Below are 17,655 nucleotides of genomic sequence, written 5' to 3'. Positions count from 1 at the left end.
AGGACCACCTCCACTATTAATAAAATAGCCAACATCTTTTGAGCCTTTTGTACATATATTATTATCATGAAATCTCTACAACAACATTGTACAGTGGATATCATCCCCATTTTACAGAGAAGCAGCCTGAGGCTTGACAAGTTAAATAGCTTGCCCCACATCCCTCAGTTAAGTGTTAGAGCTAGAATTCAAAGCCAAGTCTATCTAAACTCCAAAGCCCAGGCCTGGGAAAAGGAGAGCTGGATTTCAAAGGCTCAAAGGTGTTTGTCTCCAGCTCCTAGGCTCGCTGTGCCTCCCTAAGGACCTCATCGTGTCAAAGAAGTGTGGGATTCTCTCTGCTCTCAGAACATTCTCACTCTCTGCCCTGCAGGGGAGCCCCGGTCTTAGCGATGCACTCTGTTCACTTCCTGTGGCTGCTGTAACAAATTATCCCAAACATAGTGGCTTAAGACAACAGAAATGGATTCAGTCATAGTTCTGGAGGCCACATAACCCAAATCAAGGTGATGGCAGGACCACACTTCCCTTAGAGGCTCTTGGGCAGATTCTGTTCCTTGCCTCTTCCAGCTTCTGGTGGCTGTTGGCGTTTGTTGGCCTGTAGTGCAGTACTCCAATCTCTGCCTCTGTCTTCACCTGGCCTTCTCCTCTGGCCATCAGCTCTTTACTGTGTGTCTCATAAGGAAACTCGGCAGTGGACTTAGAGTCCACTCAGATAATACAGGATGTTCTCTTCATCTCAGGATCCTTAACTGAATGACATCTGCAAAGACCCTTTTTCAAAATCAGGTAACAGTCACAGGCTCTAAAAATTAGGACATGAACATACCTTTCAGGGCCCACCAGTTCAACCCATGACACATGCTATTGGATGCTTTCCCGGCAAGCAGGCAATTTCCTGTCCCTCATTTCCCACTCTGGGCAGACACGATGTCCGGCCAAGGTGCTTCTCTGGCAGAATGACTAATTACAACCAGATTTCACAACTCAGTGTTTCAAAAATATTGTCATGCTTTTACTGTTAATAACACATTTTTAAGTCCAGCTAAAAGCCTACGGGGCTTCCCCGGAAGTGGTCATAGCCTCTCTCATGAGGTTTTGTTCTCTTTCAGATTGCTGACCTGCAGCTCCATAAGCTGGATGAACTGGACTGTCTGATTCAGGGCCTGCTTTACGTCGACTCCATTGGCTTCAATGGCAAGCCAGAATGTTACTATTTTGAAAATCCCACAAATCCTGAATTGTGTCAAAAAAAGCCGTACTGCCTTGATAACCCATACCCTATGTTGCTGGTGAACATGGGCTCGGGTGTCAGCATCCTAGCAGTGTACTCCAAGGACAACTATAAAAGAGTTACAGGGACCAGGTAAACATGGTTTCTACTAGAAGAACCTTTCTGTACTTAAATCCAGGCGTCTCTCTTGAAGACCAGTTTGTAAAAAGATTCTTTGTACTGAGTACGTTTTTAAAAGAAGGATCTTATGCTCCTCAGCCAACCAGAAAGGATTTATTGCATGATATGTTAAAATAGTAGAAGGATGCTTTATATAAAGGTGAATAAAACACAGTCCTTACCCTGCTGGAAACTGGTCAGGTTGAGGGAAGGATTAGCACACACCAAACAGAAGGCAGTCCATGTTAAGTGCCAAATGAATGGCAGGGACAATAAGAGAGTAGAATTCAGAAGAAAGGATGCTTGGGATGGTCAGAGAGGGCTTCGGAAGAAACCTTCTCTTGGAATTTCCTTGGTGCCTGGCACAGGATGCGTGGCTTGAAATAAATCACCACTGCAACCAGTAAAGCAAACTGGGTTTACAAAAAATGTTTTTTTTTTTACCCTGAGTTAAATGTTCCAGCTGAAAGCCAGAATGGTTGGCACAGGGCACAGGGACTCTGCAAGTGCAACTGACGGGAAGACAGTGCTACAGCTGCACTCGGGCGGGGTGCCTTGCTTTTAGCGCGCGCACACGCCCAAGTGCAGTTGTGCCCAGCTTCCTGTTCGTAGTGATTCAACAGGGGCAAAAGAATCCAGTGTCAGAAATCTCTGAGAAATGCTAGTGTAAACAAAATCTAGGAAGTTTCTCTTACTTCTAAGTGAAGGATTCGGTGTGAAGTGTTTCTCCCACCAATTGGAGCACAGAACCCGTTTTTGGAGGAATAACTTAAGGAACCAGTGCCAGGTGGAATGCATGGTTTTGGACATGTTATCAAACCCGTCGTTGTTAATAGATGAAGATATCGTGGAACTTCTCTGGGCCTCAGTGCCCTTGTTTGTGCCACAAAGGGGGTTGTTTCTTAGGTCGTTTCTATGGGCATTTCTAGTGCTGACATCCTCCACTATTACTTCCCCATTAGGAGAAGAGCACTGTTTTTCGGGCGTATTTCTCTGCTCTGTGATGGGTCCGCATTAGTCAATGTGATTCACCACTGGGGAAGGGAAGATTTAATCCTCCAGGAGACTTGGGCAATGTCTGGAGACATTTTTTTTTTTTTTTTTTTTGGTTGTCATAATCGGATGTGGGGTGTGACTGGCATCTAGTGGCTAGAGGCCAGGGACACCACTAAATATCCTACAAAGCACAGGGAAGCCCCCAACAACAAAAAGGTACTGAACCCCAAAAGTCAATAGTACTACTGTTGAGGAACCCTGGCATGTGCGTGCGCACACACACACACACACACTCCGACTAAATCCTGCTTGTGTTCAGAATATCGAATGTTAATCGCTACTCGGCACACATTTTTTCAGTGAGCATACAGAACTAAGCTTCCTTGCTCACAGAAGAATCACAGCTGTCCCACGACTGTATTAGGACTGTCAGGAGTGTCAAAGACAAATGAATATTTCGGCCAAGCTGGTTTTACCTTAGAGAGTGATCTCCTAATACAAGTACAGTTTTGAAGAAACTACAGCCTTCTTCCCAGAAGGAGTCCTTGATTGGTAGGAGCTAGTCCCAAGGTAACAAGCTAAATAAACACTTTTCCTCAGTTAGAGATATTTATAATTTCGTTGATTAACACTTAGCAAATTCATGCATCACAATCACAATTCTATTTTCTGAAACTTGGAAGTTCCAGGAATCTAGATCATCTTCTTGAACAGCTGCTGATGAGCTAATTGTGGTGTTTGGCTTCTATTACATGTGTAATCATGCTCATGAATTCCCATTATTGGTAAATGCCCATGAATGACCGGTGTGTTGCAACCATCAACAGACCCTGTCTGGATATCCAAGTTACTCTGCAAATGCTTTTCGACCAGTAGTTTTGGAAACATGCTGTAGCCGACTGAAGGTTCATAGAGAGCCCTTTCGAGGGCTGCCACAGGTAGGGGAAGGAAAGGAAACATGAGTTCTGTGGGCTGCAGCTCCTCCTTGGCCAACCAGAGTTGTTCTGCCAAAGGCTCCCAAGTTACAAAAGCACCGATATAAATAAACTATTATGGTCGGCAACGAACGTCAGTTTGTAAAACACACTTTGGGGATCACTGATCTAAGCAAATGGCTTCAGCTTTAAGTTTACTACTGCTATCGTGAACTGGTGCCTATAACCCCAGGTTTTTTGTGATTATGTTATACTCTATTTTCTCAAACATTTTTATTTTTAGGAAGCCACATCATTACAGGAGATCAGTTTCTTTTAAGCATATGACTTTATTATTTTTTTAATTTTATTTTTTATTTTTTTTAATTTGCATCCAAATTAGTTAGCATATAGTACTTTATTATTTTTTTAATGTTTATTTATTTTTGAGAGAGAGACAGAGAGACAGAGAGAGGGGAGGGGCAGAGAGAGAGGGAAACACAGAATCCGAAGCAGGCTCCAGGCTCTGAGCGATCAACACAGAGCCAGACATGGGGCTCAAACTCACAAACTGCGAGATCATGACCTGAGCCAAAGTTGGACGCTAAACTGACTGAGCCACCCAGGCGCCCCTTAAGCATACGATTTTAAATGGTTCGTTTCATGTTATGTGTAATTTTATCGCATCCTAGATGAGGTAGTGACCCCTTTTTTGTTCTATTGACACTACTCCAATTTTATTGTAGAAGCTAAAGAAAAAAGAGGACTTTACAGCTGACATTGTTGGAATGTGCAGATTATTAAAAGGGGAATGTAAAGAATTTTGGAACTTAGGTGAAAGCAATAGTGCAGCTCATCTCATTGTTCTGGAATCTATTTTAAGGGCACAAGCCCTCAGTAATTGAAGGTTTCTTCTCCTTTTCCCTAAAATCCCTCACTACAAGGTTGTTGGTTTTTGGAAAAAAAAAAAAAAAATGATGATGATGCTATTCGACAGCTGCTCCCTGGCAGTATGTTTTTGTCTCCAGTTTGCTGAGGGTCTTACCGTGTCTATGGAAACAAACTGATGTACCTGATCATGAGCGAGAGAACCACTTTGATTAAATCCTGGTTAGCAGGTTGAGGATATTAATAAAGTGCTCTTCTGCGACTGTGCGTCCTTTCCTCCCATCTGCAGCGTGCCAGCGACGCACATGCATGCTCGCTTTCCCCACGCAGCCCCGATGCTTTGTCTGGAGCCACGGGTCATCTTCCAGCCACACAAAGCACTCGTCCGTGTCCACTCATACCAACACATCAGTTGACGAATTGCCTTCTTTCTAAGTCCGCCAATGTCTCCAGTTGCCTAGATTGAGAGTAGGTTGTTGACTGCCTTGATTGACAGGAATACCTGATGTTCAAAGAAAGGTTGTTAGCATGGATGAAAGCAGCTAGAAGCATGAGAAATGACTTAAAAACATACAGAGACAAATCCAGATGGCACGCAAACCAAAAATTGTCCCCACTAAAATATACTAGCTTTGGAGGGCAGACTGAAACCGACAAGGTGTGTGCCACACCGTGTTAAATGTAAATAAGTTTTCTTAGAGGAAATCCAAATGTCTACTGTGACGGACTTGCCAAGGCAGGGATGTCCATGAGATCTTTATTTCCTCCTGCTACTGTACCTTCAGTGTGGGTAGCTGCCTCTGGTGGTGTCTAGCTACATAATTTTCCACAAGGAGCTATAGTTTCAATCAAGTATGTATTTTTGTAAGAATCACTATTTAAGAAATATCACATACAGTTTCGTTTTAGATACAACTTAAAGAACTGTGTGCCTGTCTATAATCTGGCACCTTCTTGTCGACAGTTATTGACAGAAAATAGAGTTTCCCCTAGAGTTTCTTGCTTCAAATTTAAATTTAAAATAACCTTCACCTCCACTTGAATTTTCTCTTAGAATTAAAAAGCCAGTACCCAAACACACATGGGCTTCCCAGGGCTAGCAGCTCGTGGAGCTCGAGGACAAAACTGACATAAGCAATTGACTCTTCTGCATTTGCTCGTCTACGTGGTAGAGTGAAACCCAGGCCAGGGTCAGTGCCTCTTTCCCTGCCCGGAGGTCACTGGTGATAGCTCCACTCCAAGCCTGCTTCTCTTTCTGTCATGTAACTTTGACATTAAGACGCAACTAAATTCATTCTCAACTACCATAATTAGTTTCTAATTTTGTCTAAAGAGACTATTTTAGAAGACTTTTCCGCAAAACGACTGAAAGCTTTTAAAACATAGCTCAGCGTTGAAACTGTTTTATGACTTTTGTTACAATTTTTGACTACTGGGTAGTAAGTAAAATATTAACCTTTTCCAGAGTCTACCAGAAAAAAATCCAGTATGTGAGCCATCAGTGGTTTCCGTTTAGAAATTTCTAAGAAGGTTCAATGAGATTATGTCTGCTAGAGGTCAAGGTAAAAGATAACAGCTTCTGGGCAGGCTGTTCCTCACAATCCTAGGTCAGTCTGGCTCTGCACTTGTGAACTTCGTGTACACAAGTTTTCTTTTTCCAAGTATTTGTATGAAGCTACACTTTTTTTTCATAGCAGTCATTTCTCTGGTTATTTGCTGCTTTCAGACCACTTACATAAGAGAGATCCTGATTCGCCCCATTTTATAGGTGAGAAGACTCAGTGAGATTCTTAGGTTAGTGGCTAGCTGAAGGTCTCACAACGGAAATCAGTGAAAGTCTTTCTCTGGTTTTATTCTTCAATTCAGGGGCAAGTTTTCCTTGGTGTTTCTTTTTAGCCTCTGCCCTTTTTTTTTTTTTAATCCAATCTACCCTAAAGCTATTTTGCACCCTCCACAAAATTCAAGTGCCCCTTTGTTTTTCTTCTGTTTTTATTAACCCATATTAGTGACCTTGTTGTAGTTGGGGACTCGGATGGGCATATCTTAAAGTAAAATTTAAAAATAAACCTTATTGTTCCTTCAGTCTTGGAGGTGGAACATTCCTAGGCCTATGTTGCTTGCTGACTGGTTGTGAGACCTTTGAAGAAGCTCTGGAAATGGCAGCTAAAGGCGACAGCACCAATGTTGATAAGCTGGTGAAGGACATTTACGGAGGAGACTATGAACGATTTGGCCTTCAAGGATCCGCTGTAGCATCAAGGTAGAGACGAAGTAGCTAGGAGCCATAGTGTTTAAACAAGGCAACCTCTCCACCCTGGCCATTCACTTAGTTATTTTTAAAAATGTCAACCCACCAGCCTGGTGCAAGTATCTATGGTTATTGGAGCTCAGACTTGATCTCCCACCCTTTATAAAGCACTGAGATGTTTAGCCTTTGATGCTTGTGCTTAAAATAGGGCAGCTTTGAAAGAAGGTTCTGGAAAACTGCAACAGTTTCCCCTGTTCCATTCTTGTCAATATATCTAGAGAGCATTAAAAAAAAATTTTTTCCCATTAATAGTCATGCTACTTTGCCCCTATTTAAAAAAAAAAAAAAAAAAAAAGGGCAGCCAACCATTCATATCGTAATCCTGTCTGCTTGTAAACCATGGTAGCCAAATCAGGTCATTTGAATTTGAACAGTTATTCATAAGGCTTTCCACAGTACTTTGGTGAAAGCGTGGGACCTGCCTGAGGATGATTTTGAACACTCTCGATAATATTTCCAACATAGCTTTGGCAACATGATGAGTAAGGAAAAGCGAGATTCCATCAGCAAGGAAGACCTCGCCCGAGCCACACTGGTCACCATCACCAACAACATTGGCTCCATTGCTCGGATGTGTGCGTTGAATGAGGTAAGGCCTTAACCCAGAGAAAGACTTGTGTCATTCATACACATCATCTTTAGCAGTGCAAAACTGTTGACCCTGACAAAATTGTAGATCCTTGGGAAGCCTGCCCTTTGTCCTAATCACATCTTGTAGAACATGAGGGGTGTGTTTTGGGAAATGGAAAGGAGCATGTGTCTTATTTTTAAGAGGCACTGGATAATAAATGGTAAGCCATCTAATCATGGAAACCAGGTAAAATTTACCACACGTACCATAGCCTCTCTGACCATCATTATTACCACGTACCTACTGAAATGTGAGGGAAAGACTGTGCATCCTTGCAAATAACTGCAGGTAAAGTGTTCCACTTGCAATAGTTGATATTCTCTCTGCTTTCAGCTTCTTTACAGTGTTGCCTTGTGGCATGGAGTTCAAGCAGCATTGTACAGGGCTATCAAAGCATAGAGAGCTTGCTACAGCCGAGGCCAGCCAGAGCCCCAGGCACAAAAAGGGGTGGGGCTGGTGACAGACAAAGTTTTGGTAACATGGTTTGAAACACTGCAGAATTCCTGCAGGAAAATAGAACTCTTTTCTGAAAGACGAGACCTGTAAAGTAGCATGGCTCCCACTGAGTTGTGTTAGGAAGACAAGAAAGGGGTCAGGAACATGTAACACGCAACGGGTAATAGAAGTTATATTAACGAATCACAGTTGCATCCGTGATAGAGTTCTTAAAAATATAATTTTAATAGAAATACATACAGAAGACAGTCAAATCCTAAGTGTACAGCTTGAATTTTCACACACCTGTATAACCACCACTCAGATCAAGAAATAGAACATTACAGGTACTGCAGAAACCAGCCCCTGTCCCCTCCTAGTTGAACAGTGGGGTTTTAAACACGGTAAGAGGTGATCTTTATGACGGGTGGTGCCAGCCCGGCCTTTGAGCTCTGGGGTTACAACTTTGAATAGAATATGCCACTGGTCTGTGGCTCAGGGTCACAACTTTTTTAAGTCCCTGTCTGAGATGGAGTTTAAATGAAAGGCCAGGAGTTTAAATGCAAGGCTGAAGTGGAAAGAAAGAATGTATTCCAGCCATGTGCCTTTCAAAGTCCACTGCAGTCATGGGACTCATTTTAACAGAGGATTTATTTTTTGACCTTAACCTTTAAAGGGAGTTTTTTCCAGGTAGCCAAACAAAGCCTGACCAATATGTGTGTAGTGGGCTGTCCTCACATACTCACAAAGGTCAGCTGGATGGCAATGTCCCTGCCCCACAGGGTCATAAATGCCCTTTCCCCTGCTTTCCATGCACTTTGAGTGAGCCAGCAGGTCTTTTTACAGAAATCATAATCACTTTAGGGGGAGGTCGACTGGTTTTATTTTTCACTCTTGATCTCAATTTCCTACCATTTATTGTGGGAGTGTAGCAAAAATGGTGGGTTTTTTTTTTTTAAGTATGGCCGATGAGAGGAATCACCCACCCGGTGACCTTGGGCAAGGGCTTTATTAGCCGGTGACCTGCCAGTGCAGGCTCCCTGTGGGCACACCACAAAGTGGCAGCAGGGTTTCCTGTCAGAGCCATAGTGTGAGCTCTTCAGTCATTGCTTAGCGTGCTGGAGTCACAGAGTGGAGAGCCCTTGAACTCGGCTACTTCATAGAGGGGCACCACGTTTACAGATTCTAAAATATTTTGCTGTGATTATTGGAATCCTGTAAAATGCTTCTCCATCAACATCAAACTTTTTATTCATATTATTGGATAGAAAATACAAACACATGGGGCGCCTGGGTGCCTCGGACCCAGCGTCAGACTTGGGCTCAGGTCATGATCCCATAGTTCGTGAGTTCAAGCCCCCCATCAGGCTTTCTGCTGTCAGCACGGAGGCCGCTTTGGATCCTCTGTCTCCTCTCTTTCTGCCCCTCCCTTGCTCATGCACCCGTGCGCACGCATGCTCTCTCTCTCTCTCAAAAATAAACATTAAAAAAAAAAAAAAAAAAGCACATGACACAGAGTTCTAAAGACACCGAAAGGGTATATGAGGAAGTGAGTAAGTATTTCTACCTGGAAATTTCCATTTCCATCTGGAAATGTTAGCCTTACTAGAGGTAGCCATTGTTCTCTACTTTTGGGGTTTTATTCTATCTTGTATGCAATAAAGGAGAAACATTTCCTTCCAAAAGCAGCAAAAAAAAAGCACATGACACAGAGTTCTAAAGACACCGAAAGGGTATATGAGGAAGTAAGTATTTTCACCTGGAAATTTCCATTTCCATCTGGAAATGTTAGCCTCACTAGAGGTAGCCATTGTTCTCCACTTCTGGGGTTTTATTCTATCTTGTATGCAATAAAGGAGAAACATTTCCTTCCAAAGGCAGCAAACTCTAAAACATTCTTTTTTTGTAACAACACTTTTATTGAGATATAATCTCACCTCATACAATTCACCCTTTACATATTATTGTATGTTTTGCTTTGATTGTTCATCAACTTTTTATTATGAAAATTGGTAAGCCTACGTAAAGGAGTCGAATGGTATAAAGAACCTCCTTATATCTATTAACCAGACTCAACAGTTATCAAGACTTTGCCACACACACCTTATCTGTTTTCTTCTTCCTCCTCCCTCTGCTCCTCTCTCCTCCTTTTGTTCCTCCTCTCTGTTTTGCTAAAATATTTAAAAGCAAATACCAGACGTTATATCAGCCTACCTCATATACTTCAATATGCACTTTTGGGAATATGGCCTCTTGCTTTTTTACATGAGAATACATGTGAGTGTTATATCTTTCCTACTGCAATGTTATTTTTATTTTTTATAAATGTTTACTTACTTATTTTGAGGGAGGGAGGGAGAGAGAGCAAGAGAGCCAGCATGCACCTGAGTGGGGGAGGGGAAGAGGGAGAGGGAGAGTCCCAAGCAGGCTCTGTGCTGTCAGCGCAGGCCCAACTCGAGGCTCACTCAGTCTCACCAACCGTGAGATCATGACCTGAGTAGAAATCAAGAGTCAGATGCTTAACCAACTGAGCCATCCAGGTGCCTCGTCAACATTATTTTTTTTAACTAATTTCCTGAGATTTTCTCTAGTCTTTCTTTCTTTCTTTTTTTTTTTTTTTTCATAGTCGTATCTTTGACTCACTTGGAATTTATTTGAAATGAGGACTGTCCATCAGCTTTTATTGTCATTCTGTTCCTTCTGGCTCATTACCAGCATAATGCAGGACTGGGGCTTTGGTCAAGTCCCAGTTGGACTTCCTTGTTTTAGGTGAAAAGGCAGAACTCCTAAATTTCATTAAATTCTTCTTTAATCTGAGTTTCTTACTTTGAGTGTTTCTTGTCGCATCTCAGTCTGAGCAGTTTGTAGCTACCATTGTTATTTGCGGAAGCTTATTAAAACCACCTCCCACCTGTCCACCCATGGAAAATTTTCACCGTAATTAATGGGCTCATCAACTTACCCTGTCAAAACTGGAGACGGTTAAGAGGCCATGTTCCTAGATCCTGATTATTCCTGATAGACTGAACAGAAAATAATGTCAGCTTCCAAGACTCTCTTCCATTTGACATAAGTGACCATAGCAACTGACTCTGTGAATGAGTGGTAGTGACCAGCTTCTGCATGGTAGACAGGCTGAGCTCAGTGTTAAGTGTGTGTGCAGAATGCAAATCCACATCCATGTCACCAAAGCTACAAGCATATTTTTCTTTTCCATATTTTAACCCACATGCTGACCAAACAGGATAGTCCACCATACATCCTAAGGGTAGAGACTGGGAGTTGTTTCTTTTTGTATTCCTGGTGTTTGGTACAGAGCAAATGGGGCAAACCTGTTGGATGAATAATAATACCATTGCTGTTTTATTTATGAATTGGTTATAATAATAATTTATAGCTGGAATTTGAGGGATTGGAGGAATGCATAAGCAAATTTAGCTGAATTAGACTCCAATTACAATTTTATATGTGTGTGTTGGTAGCTGAATTTCATGTCAGACCTAAGTCAATCTAACATAATACCTGCAAACAAGCCCAATAGAGGTCTCTGCCTCGCCCAACCAGAATCTCACCCTCTCATCCTTGTGGAATGCGCTATGACGTTTGTTCAACTTCCTCTCGGAAATGGTGAAATAATTTCACTTAAAAAAATTCACTGTTGAAGGTCCTGGGAGCACATGGAGTATGGAACACTGGGTCTTTGCTACATGCTGCTTTTATACTATCATTTCATTGTTTTCCTTTAATTTTTTTTCCAGAATATTGACAGAGTTGTGTTTGTTGGGAATTTTCTCAGAATCAATATGATCTCCATGAAACTGCTAGCATATGCAATGGATTTTTGGTCCAAAGGACAGCTAAAAGCTCTGTTTTTGGAACACGAGGTAGGTCAAGTCTACATGGACTTAGTCATCCTGCGTGGAGTGTATTGGGTGTTGTCTAACTTTCGAGTGAGTCCCTCCGTTTTAAAATTGGGCAAATAGAAAGACTTGCCATTTAAACTTTGCACTTAGACAAAGGATAAAGAAGAACTATATATAAAATGGAAGCTTTCTTCTCCAACAATCAGGACTTGTAGTTGGTTAGTAATAATTTTAAAAATCAGGTAAAATGGGTAATCATTAAAAAATATCTCTCTACTTTAACCATTTTAATATAAAATGTATAAATGTTCATTCACTCACAAATTTTTCAGTGTAGGACCAAGGTTTATTTTGAGCATGGATTGGAACTGGAGCATGGATTTCTGCTGATTGGAACTCTGCTGTTTGCTTTCTGGTTTTTTTAAAGTTTATTTCTTTATTTTGAGAAAGAAAGAGAGAGAGAATCCCAAGCAGGCTCTGCACTGGCAGCGCAGAGCCCAATTGGAGGCTCGAACCCATGAACCATGAGATCATGATCTGGGCTGAAGTCGGAGGCTTAACCGACTGAGCCACCCAGGCGCCCCTGCTGTTATCCTTTTTTTCATAATCTGCAAGTATTATATAGCTTCTTTGATGTCTGATCTGTGTCTTTAAAATGGATTAAGAAATTAAAGATACTTATGAAGCAATTTGTTTGCATAATCCTAAATTTTCTCCTCAACCTTTCATATTTCATATCCACCTACATAGAGAGGTTTGTGACTCCTTTTTTCAGTCTTTTTCAAGAATTTAACTGGGGGTTCCTGGGTGGCTCAGTTGGTTAAGCATCCAACTTCAGCTCAGTCACGATCTCACGGTTCATGGGTTCAAGCCCCACGTTGGACTCTGTGCTGACAGCTGGGAGCCCGGAGCCTGCCTCACCTTCTGTGTCTCCCTCCCTCTCTGCCCCTCCCCTGCTCACACTCTGTCTCTCTCTCTGTCTCTCTCTCAAAAATAAACACTAAAAAAAATTTTTTTGAGAATTTAACTGGATTTTCATAGAAGTGTCCATTTATTTTGTACTCTTTTTATTGGTTTAGATGATACATAACTAAATTAGATTACGACATTAACAATAAAAGTGTCCTAAGCAAATCTGAGGATAAACACAGCTGACTCTTGGCAAGCAGACAACTCTGCTGGCAGGAACGGAAGTGCCAGGGCTGCTCAGGGCAGCCTGGTGGCCCAGAGAGGCTGGTGTCCCTAGGCGTTAGCAACCTGTTTGCATAGGAAGCGGAGATCAGTTAATTTCAGAGAGTCCCTTATATGGAGTTTCTATAATTCTATACATCAGAGGTTTCTAACAGTAAGCGAGGGACCTCCCTCTCTTTTGCCCACTTCCTCCACCACCACCTTTAAAATCAGTACTTTAAGGGGCGCCTGGGTGGCGCAGTCGGTTAAGTGTCCAACTCTTGATCTTGATCTCTGCTCAGGTCGTGATCTCACAGTTCACGATTTTGAGACCCGCATCAGGCTCTGCATTGATGGCAGATGGCATGGAGCCTGCTTGGGATTCTGTCTCTCCTTCTCTCTGCCCCTCCCCTGTTTGTGCTCGCTCTGTCTCGAAATAAATAAACTTAAAAATAAAATAAAATCAGTATTATAGAGAGCGACAGTTTATCACAGGAGGTACCTAATCCCTGGGGTATATTGTAGCAGAAAAAACTTTGAGAGAACCAATATTGCAAACTTGTAATGAGTAAGTACTGTGGCATTTTTCTCATCTCCAAACTGAATTATTTATTTGAAAAGTCGCTGATGCATTTATAAGTTACTTACAGTTTTCTAAGCCCATATTTTGTTTTCTTAAAGCAGCTAAAACAGTAAGAATTTAACTAGGAAAGACTTAAGGCTTAGTGATAGAACTTAATACTAAAGAAAGCCGGTTTTTTTGTTTTTTGTTTTTTCGGCCGACCTATATATAGCATGGAGTGATAGAACTTTGGAGGAATAGAGTCCGAGAACTTTTACCCCCCTCCCCCTCCAACCAGAGCAGCTCCCTTTTGATCTGCTTGTTTATCGTTTCCACCTAAGGTTTTGTTTGAAAAAGAAGAAAGCACCTCAGCTTTAAAAAGGCAATTAAAATGAAAAAAGAAAACCACTGTTCTAGTTCAGCTAGAGTTGCCATATTTAGTGATTAAAAACACAGGACACAGTTATTTTATCTGGCATTTATCTGTATTTTATCTGGCAACCCTAAGTCCAGATTCTCTTCAACTAAGGCAGAAAACAAACCCTGCAAGCCATCAGGAATTAAAAGCCATCTACAAGGCACATGGGTGTTAGTTGGTGGTAAAATAGGGAGTGAGATCCATCATTTTGGGGAAAGTCATTTCTGTAGGTGAAAATGTAGTCACCTGTATTAGTTTGTACAATCCTAGGCCTCTGTGGACTACGGCTTTGCTTTGTTATGCACATATCGTAACTTAGTCTTTATGGCCAATGAAAATGGGGCGTTTTTATAGTCCCTTGTAAATATCTCTCAGAAAATTCTCTGCGTTCTTAAATTCACTCTGGCTTACGCAGGCCTTCCTGGAGGACACTGTGGAGAGAGAACTTTTGGGAGGTGCTGGTGGGGTGATTTTCCTGCCCTGCCTCAGGGGTCCTCATTCACTCCTTCTCATTCATTCCACTAGTAGGATTGAGAAGTAGTCAGCTGAGCAGTTAAGAGCACAGCATCTTAACTGACTAGGAGAACTTAGACAATAACTGTACGTCTCCATCTTTGTGTGAGTCTTCCTAAAGTGGGATGATAATAATATTTATCTCATAAAGTTATTGTGAAGATTGAATGAGTAAATTCATGTAAAGTGCTTAGAACAATTTTTAGCGTAGGAGTGCCTGGGTGGCTTAGTCAGTTGAACGTCCAATTTTAGCTCAGGTCATGATCTCACTATTGGTTGGTTCCAGCCCCATGTTGCAATTTGCGCTGACAGTGTGGAGCCTGCTTGGGATTCTTTGTTTCCCTCTCTCTCTGTCCCTCCCCCACTCGTACTCTCTCTCTCTGTCTCTCTCAAAAATAAATAAACATTTTTTAAAACTTTTTTTAGAAGAACAATTTTGGGGACGCCTGGGTGGTTCAGTTAAGTGTCTGACTTCGACTCAGGTCACAATCTCGCCGTTTGTGAGTTCGAGCCCTGCATCGGCCCTGTGCTGACAGGACAGCTCAGAGCCTGGAGCCTGCTTGGATTCTGTGTCTCCCTCTCTCTCTGCCCCTCCCCCATTCGTGCTCTGTCTCCCTCAAAAATAAATAAACACTAAAAAAAATTTTTTTAAGAACAATTTTTAGCACATTATGAAACCTCGAGAAATGTTAGCTGGTGGTAGCAGAAGCGGGGATCCTACCATGTAGTATTTACCCCTGGCACGTTGCCTCCCATTTCCACTGGTGACCGTTGAGTCAGCAACACGAGTGGAGCCTTCTACCTTTTGGAAACCAAGTTCTCTCAAAATTTTTATTTTTCATTTCCTCTCATTTTCACAAAAATATGGGCTTTTATTTTCCGGGTGAGCAAAGTGAATCTCGGGCTGATTTAGATGCCATTCCGAGATCTATGAGGGAAGCTTAGCGTTCTCTCCTGTGAGACACAACCTTGAAGTCAGACAGGCTTGGGGTTGAGCCCTGGCACAAGCGTATGACGCTGAAAGGGAAATTTACTTTATTACCTTCCATTTCTCATCGGGTAATAATAATGAATTTCGCCATGGCAAGAATTAAAACACTAACACTTATAATTGTAACACTAACAATTCCAGCACTCATGTAGTACACACGAAGTGCCAGACATTTTCCTAAGCACTTTATTGACATCAGCTAATTTATTGAATATAGAAAACCAGGTATACAGGGCGTCTGGGTGGCTCAGTCAGTTAAGCGTCTGACTTCGGCTCAGGTAATGATCCCAAGTCTTGTGAGTTCAAGCCCCGCATCAGGCTCTGTGCAGACGGCTCGGAACCTGGAGCCTGCTTCGGATTCAGTGTCTCCCTCTCTTTCTCTGTCCCTCCCCCACTCGCACTCTGTCTCTCTCTCTCAAAAATAAATAAACATTAAAAAAAAGAAAGAGGGGCGCCTGGGTGGCGCAGTCGGTTAAGCGTCCGACTTCAACCAGGTCACTATCTCGCGGTCCTTGAGTTCGAGCCCCGCGTCAGGCTCTGGGCTGATGGCTCAGAGCCTGGAGCCTGTTTCCGATTCTGTGTCTCCCTCTCTCTCTGCCCCTCCCCCGTTCATGCTTTGTCTCTCTCTGTCCCAAAAATAAATAAACGTTGAAAAAAAAAATTAAAAAAAAAAAAAAAAGAAAGAAAACCAGGTATATCTTCTAAATATTATTATTATTGTTCTACTGTGCATGGCAGGGTTCAGGTTTGAAGTTTTTCTTATCTACAACATTAGGGGGCAGCATTCCCAGAATTATGAAAAACAGGAGGTATCTGGCTGTTTAGAGATAACCATGCACAAGTTTCCCCATTGCTTTTGTAGGGTTATTTTGGAGCTGTTGGGGCACTGCTGGAACTGTTCAAGATGACTGATGACCAGTAGTGATGACAGTGGATAGAAGAGCCTTCTGTGAGAACAGAGACCTGAGAACTGTCGCTGGAGAAGGTAGATGTCGCTATGGGACGGAAGCCAAGCCATTATGGCAGATGAACCTGCTGGATTTGTAAATAATTTAAAATCCTTCTAGCTGATCTTTTACTCTTGGGTTTTGAGCTTATGATTCAAAATGGGGAATACAAGAGTTTTTTCTGTATACTGTATTTTTAAAACACACACACACACACACACACACACACACACACAATTTGTGCAGAGAGGCCAAACCTATGAATTTTATGCATTAACCTTGAAAAGTTGTATGAGGTTTAAGAAGGACCCGAGGTGTAAGTGCTGTTTATTTTTCTTCTGGGGTTTACTGATCAGTGTGGTAATTTTAACTTCATTTAGTAATTACTCTAGGAGATCTTACCTTTACTTATATTCATCATGACGTTTCATGATTTGCTGTTGGTTTCAAATGAAACTACAAATCTGGCATGCTTTACTGTGAACACTATTTTGTTTGTTTGTTTCTTTACCTTTTTTTTTTGTCTTGTTTTTTTCTGTTTGAATGTCTTATGGAGAAAGAGAGTCCTTCCCCCTGTTTCTGTCGTCAGATGACTCCCTCTCCTCTCCAATACCTTTCTTTAATGTAATTGTTTGTACCAATGAAGGGGCTGATCAGCTCACTAAGAGTGAAGCACGAGATCGAAAGCGTTCATGAATTTTATGAGTCAGGCAAAAGTTGAAAATGATATACAATGAATATATAGTGTTTTGTTGGATTTACTTTACGTTAGGTTATATTAAATTGTGTTCTCTGATGAACTGTCCTCATTCATACCCACCATATGAGTGGCAGCAAATCCTTATGCAGGACATTGGAACTTCCCGGGTGAAGTCTCCCAGTAGATTAACCGTTCACATTGGGAGATGGGGGAGAAGTCATGGGTTGACGTGTCAGGTAATCACACCTATTTGTTTTGTACACGTATGTACATAGGAGCTTTGTAACAAGCCATCTTAAATAATACTTTTTTGATTTAAGTATTTCAAACTGAAAACTGCATTTCAATCTCAGTTTCTAATATTAAAAAAATCATGGTACTGATCTATCTATACATATTTTTTTTTCTTTTCTGAAAGATGTCATTGGCACCGATGGGTAACTTTCAAATGAGAGTCTTGTACAAATATTGAAACGCATGAGGTCTAATGACTTAGAACTGATTAATCTTTTGAACTGAGCATATTGTTGAAAGGGATCTTTGCAGGCACTATGATTACTCCGTGGTGAATCTTTCCTTCTCTGCCTCCTGAGCACCATCTTTAATTGCCATATCTTCACGTCTTGGAGAACTCGATGTTAACTGAAGTATTCACTTGTCTGGTTGAAATAAAGCCTGTTTCTGTTGTGATGTGTTTAGTGTATATGTTATTTTCATTTCTTAATCTTCATGTTCATATTATCTGCTTTTGTGCCATAAAATGAGTGTGTGTTGTATTTTAGCTACTCTTCATCTCATAATTTGAGGCTTTCACATAAGGGTGTCTTCAGTTGAAGCTTGTAGCTCTAAGCAGGGATTTTTTTAAAATAGCTTTATTGTTCTTATACAACTGATTCATTGCCAGAATATCATTACTATCTTTGGTAGTT

General features: G+C 41.6%; 1 protein-coding gene across 3 annotated transcripts in view; it reads left to right on the top strand.

Moving 5' to 3' along the window:
- Positions 1–17,416, top strand: part of PANK1 (pantothenate kinase 1) — a 102,060-nt gene extending 84,644 nt beyond the window's left edge. For all 3 annotated transcript variants that reach the window (XM_047073153.1, XM_047073152.1, XM_047073151.1), the window contains 5 exons: positions 1,110–1,363; positions 6,272–6,448; positions 6,962–7,085; positions 11,321–11,446; positions 15,942–17,416. In XM_047073153.1, coding sequence (XP_046929109.1) covers positions 1,110–1,363; positions 6,272–6,448; positions 6,962–7,085; positions 11,321–11,446; positions 15,942–16,001 — 741 coding nt within the window. In that variant the 3' untranslated portion in view covers positions 16,002–17,416. The remainder of the gene's footprint in view (positions 1–1,109; positions 1,364–6,271; positions 6,449–6,961; positions 7,086–11,320; positions 11,447–15,941) is intronic.
- The last annotated feature ends 239 nt before the right edge of the window (positions 17,417–17,655 follow it).

The sequence above is a fragment of the Lynx rufus genome, unplaced genomic scaffold (genome assembly GCF_022079265.1).
Source record: "Lynx rufus isolate CCGP_SWC_20201006 ecotype Redwood Valley unplaced genomic scaffold, mLynRuf1.p SCAF_11, whole genome shotgun sequence".
Taxonomy (NCBI): Eukaryota; Metazoa; Chordata; class Mammalia; order Carnivora; family Felidae; genus Lynx; species Lynx rufus.
The sequence above is the reverse complement of the archived record's forward strand: the minus strand, read 5'-3'. Positions and strand labels throughout refer to the sequence as shown.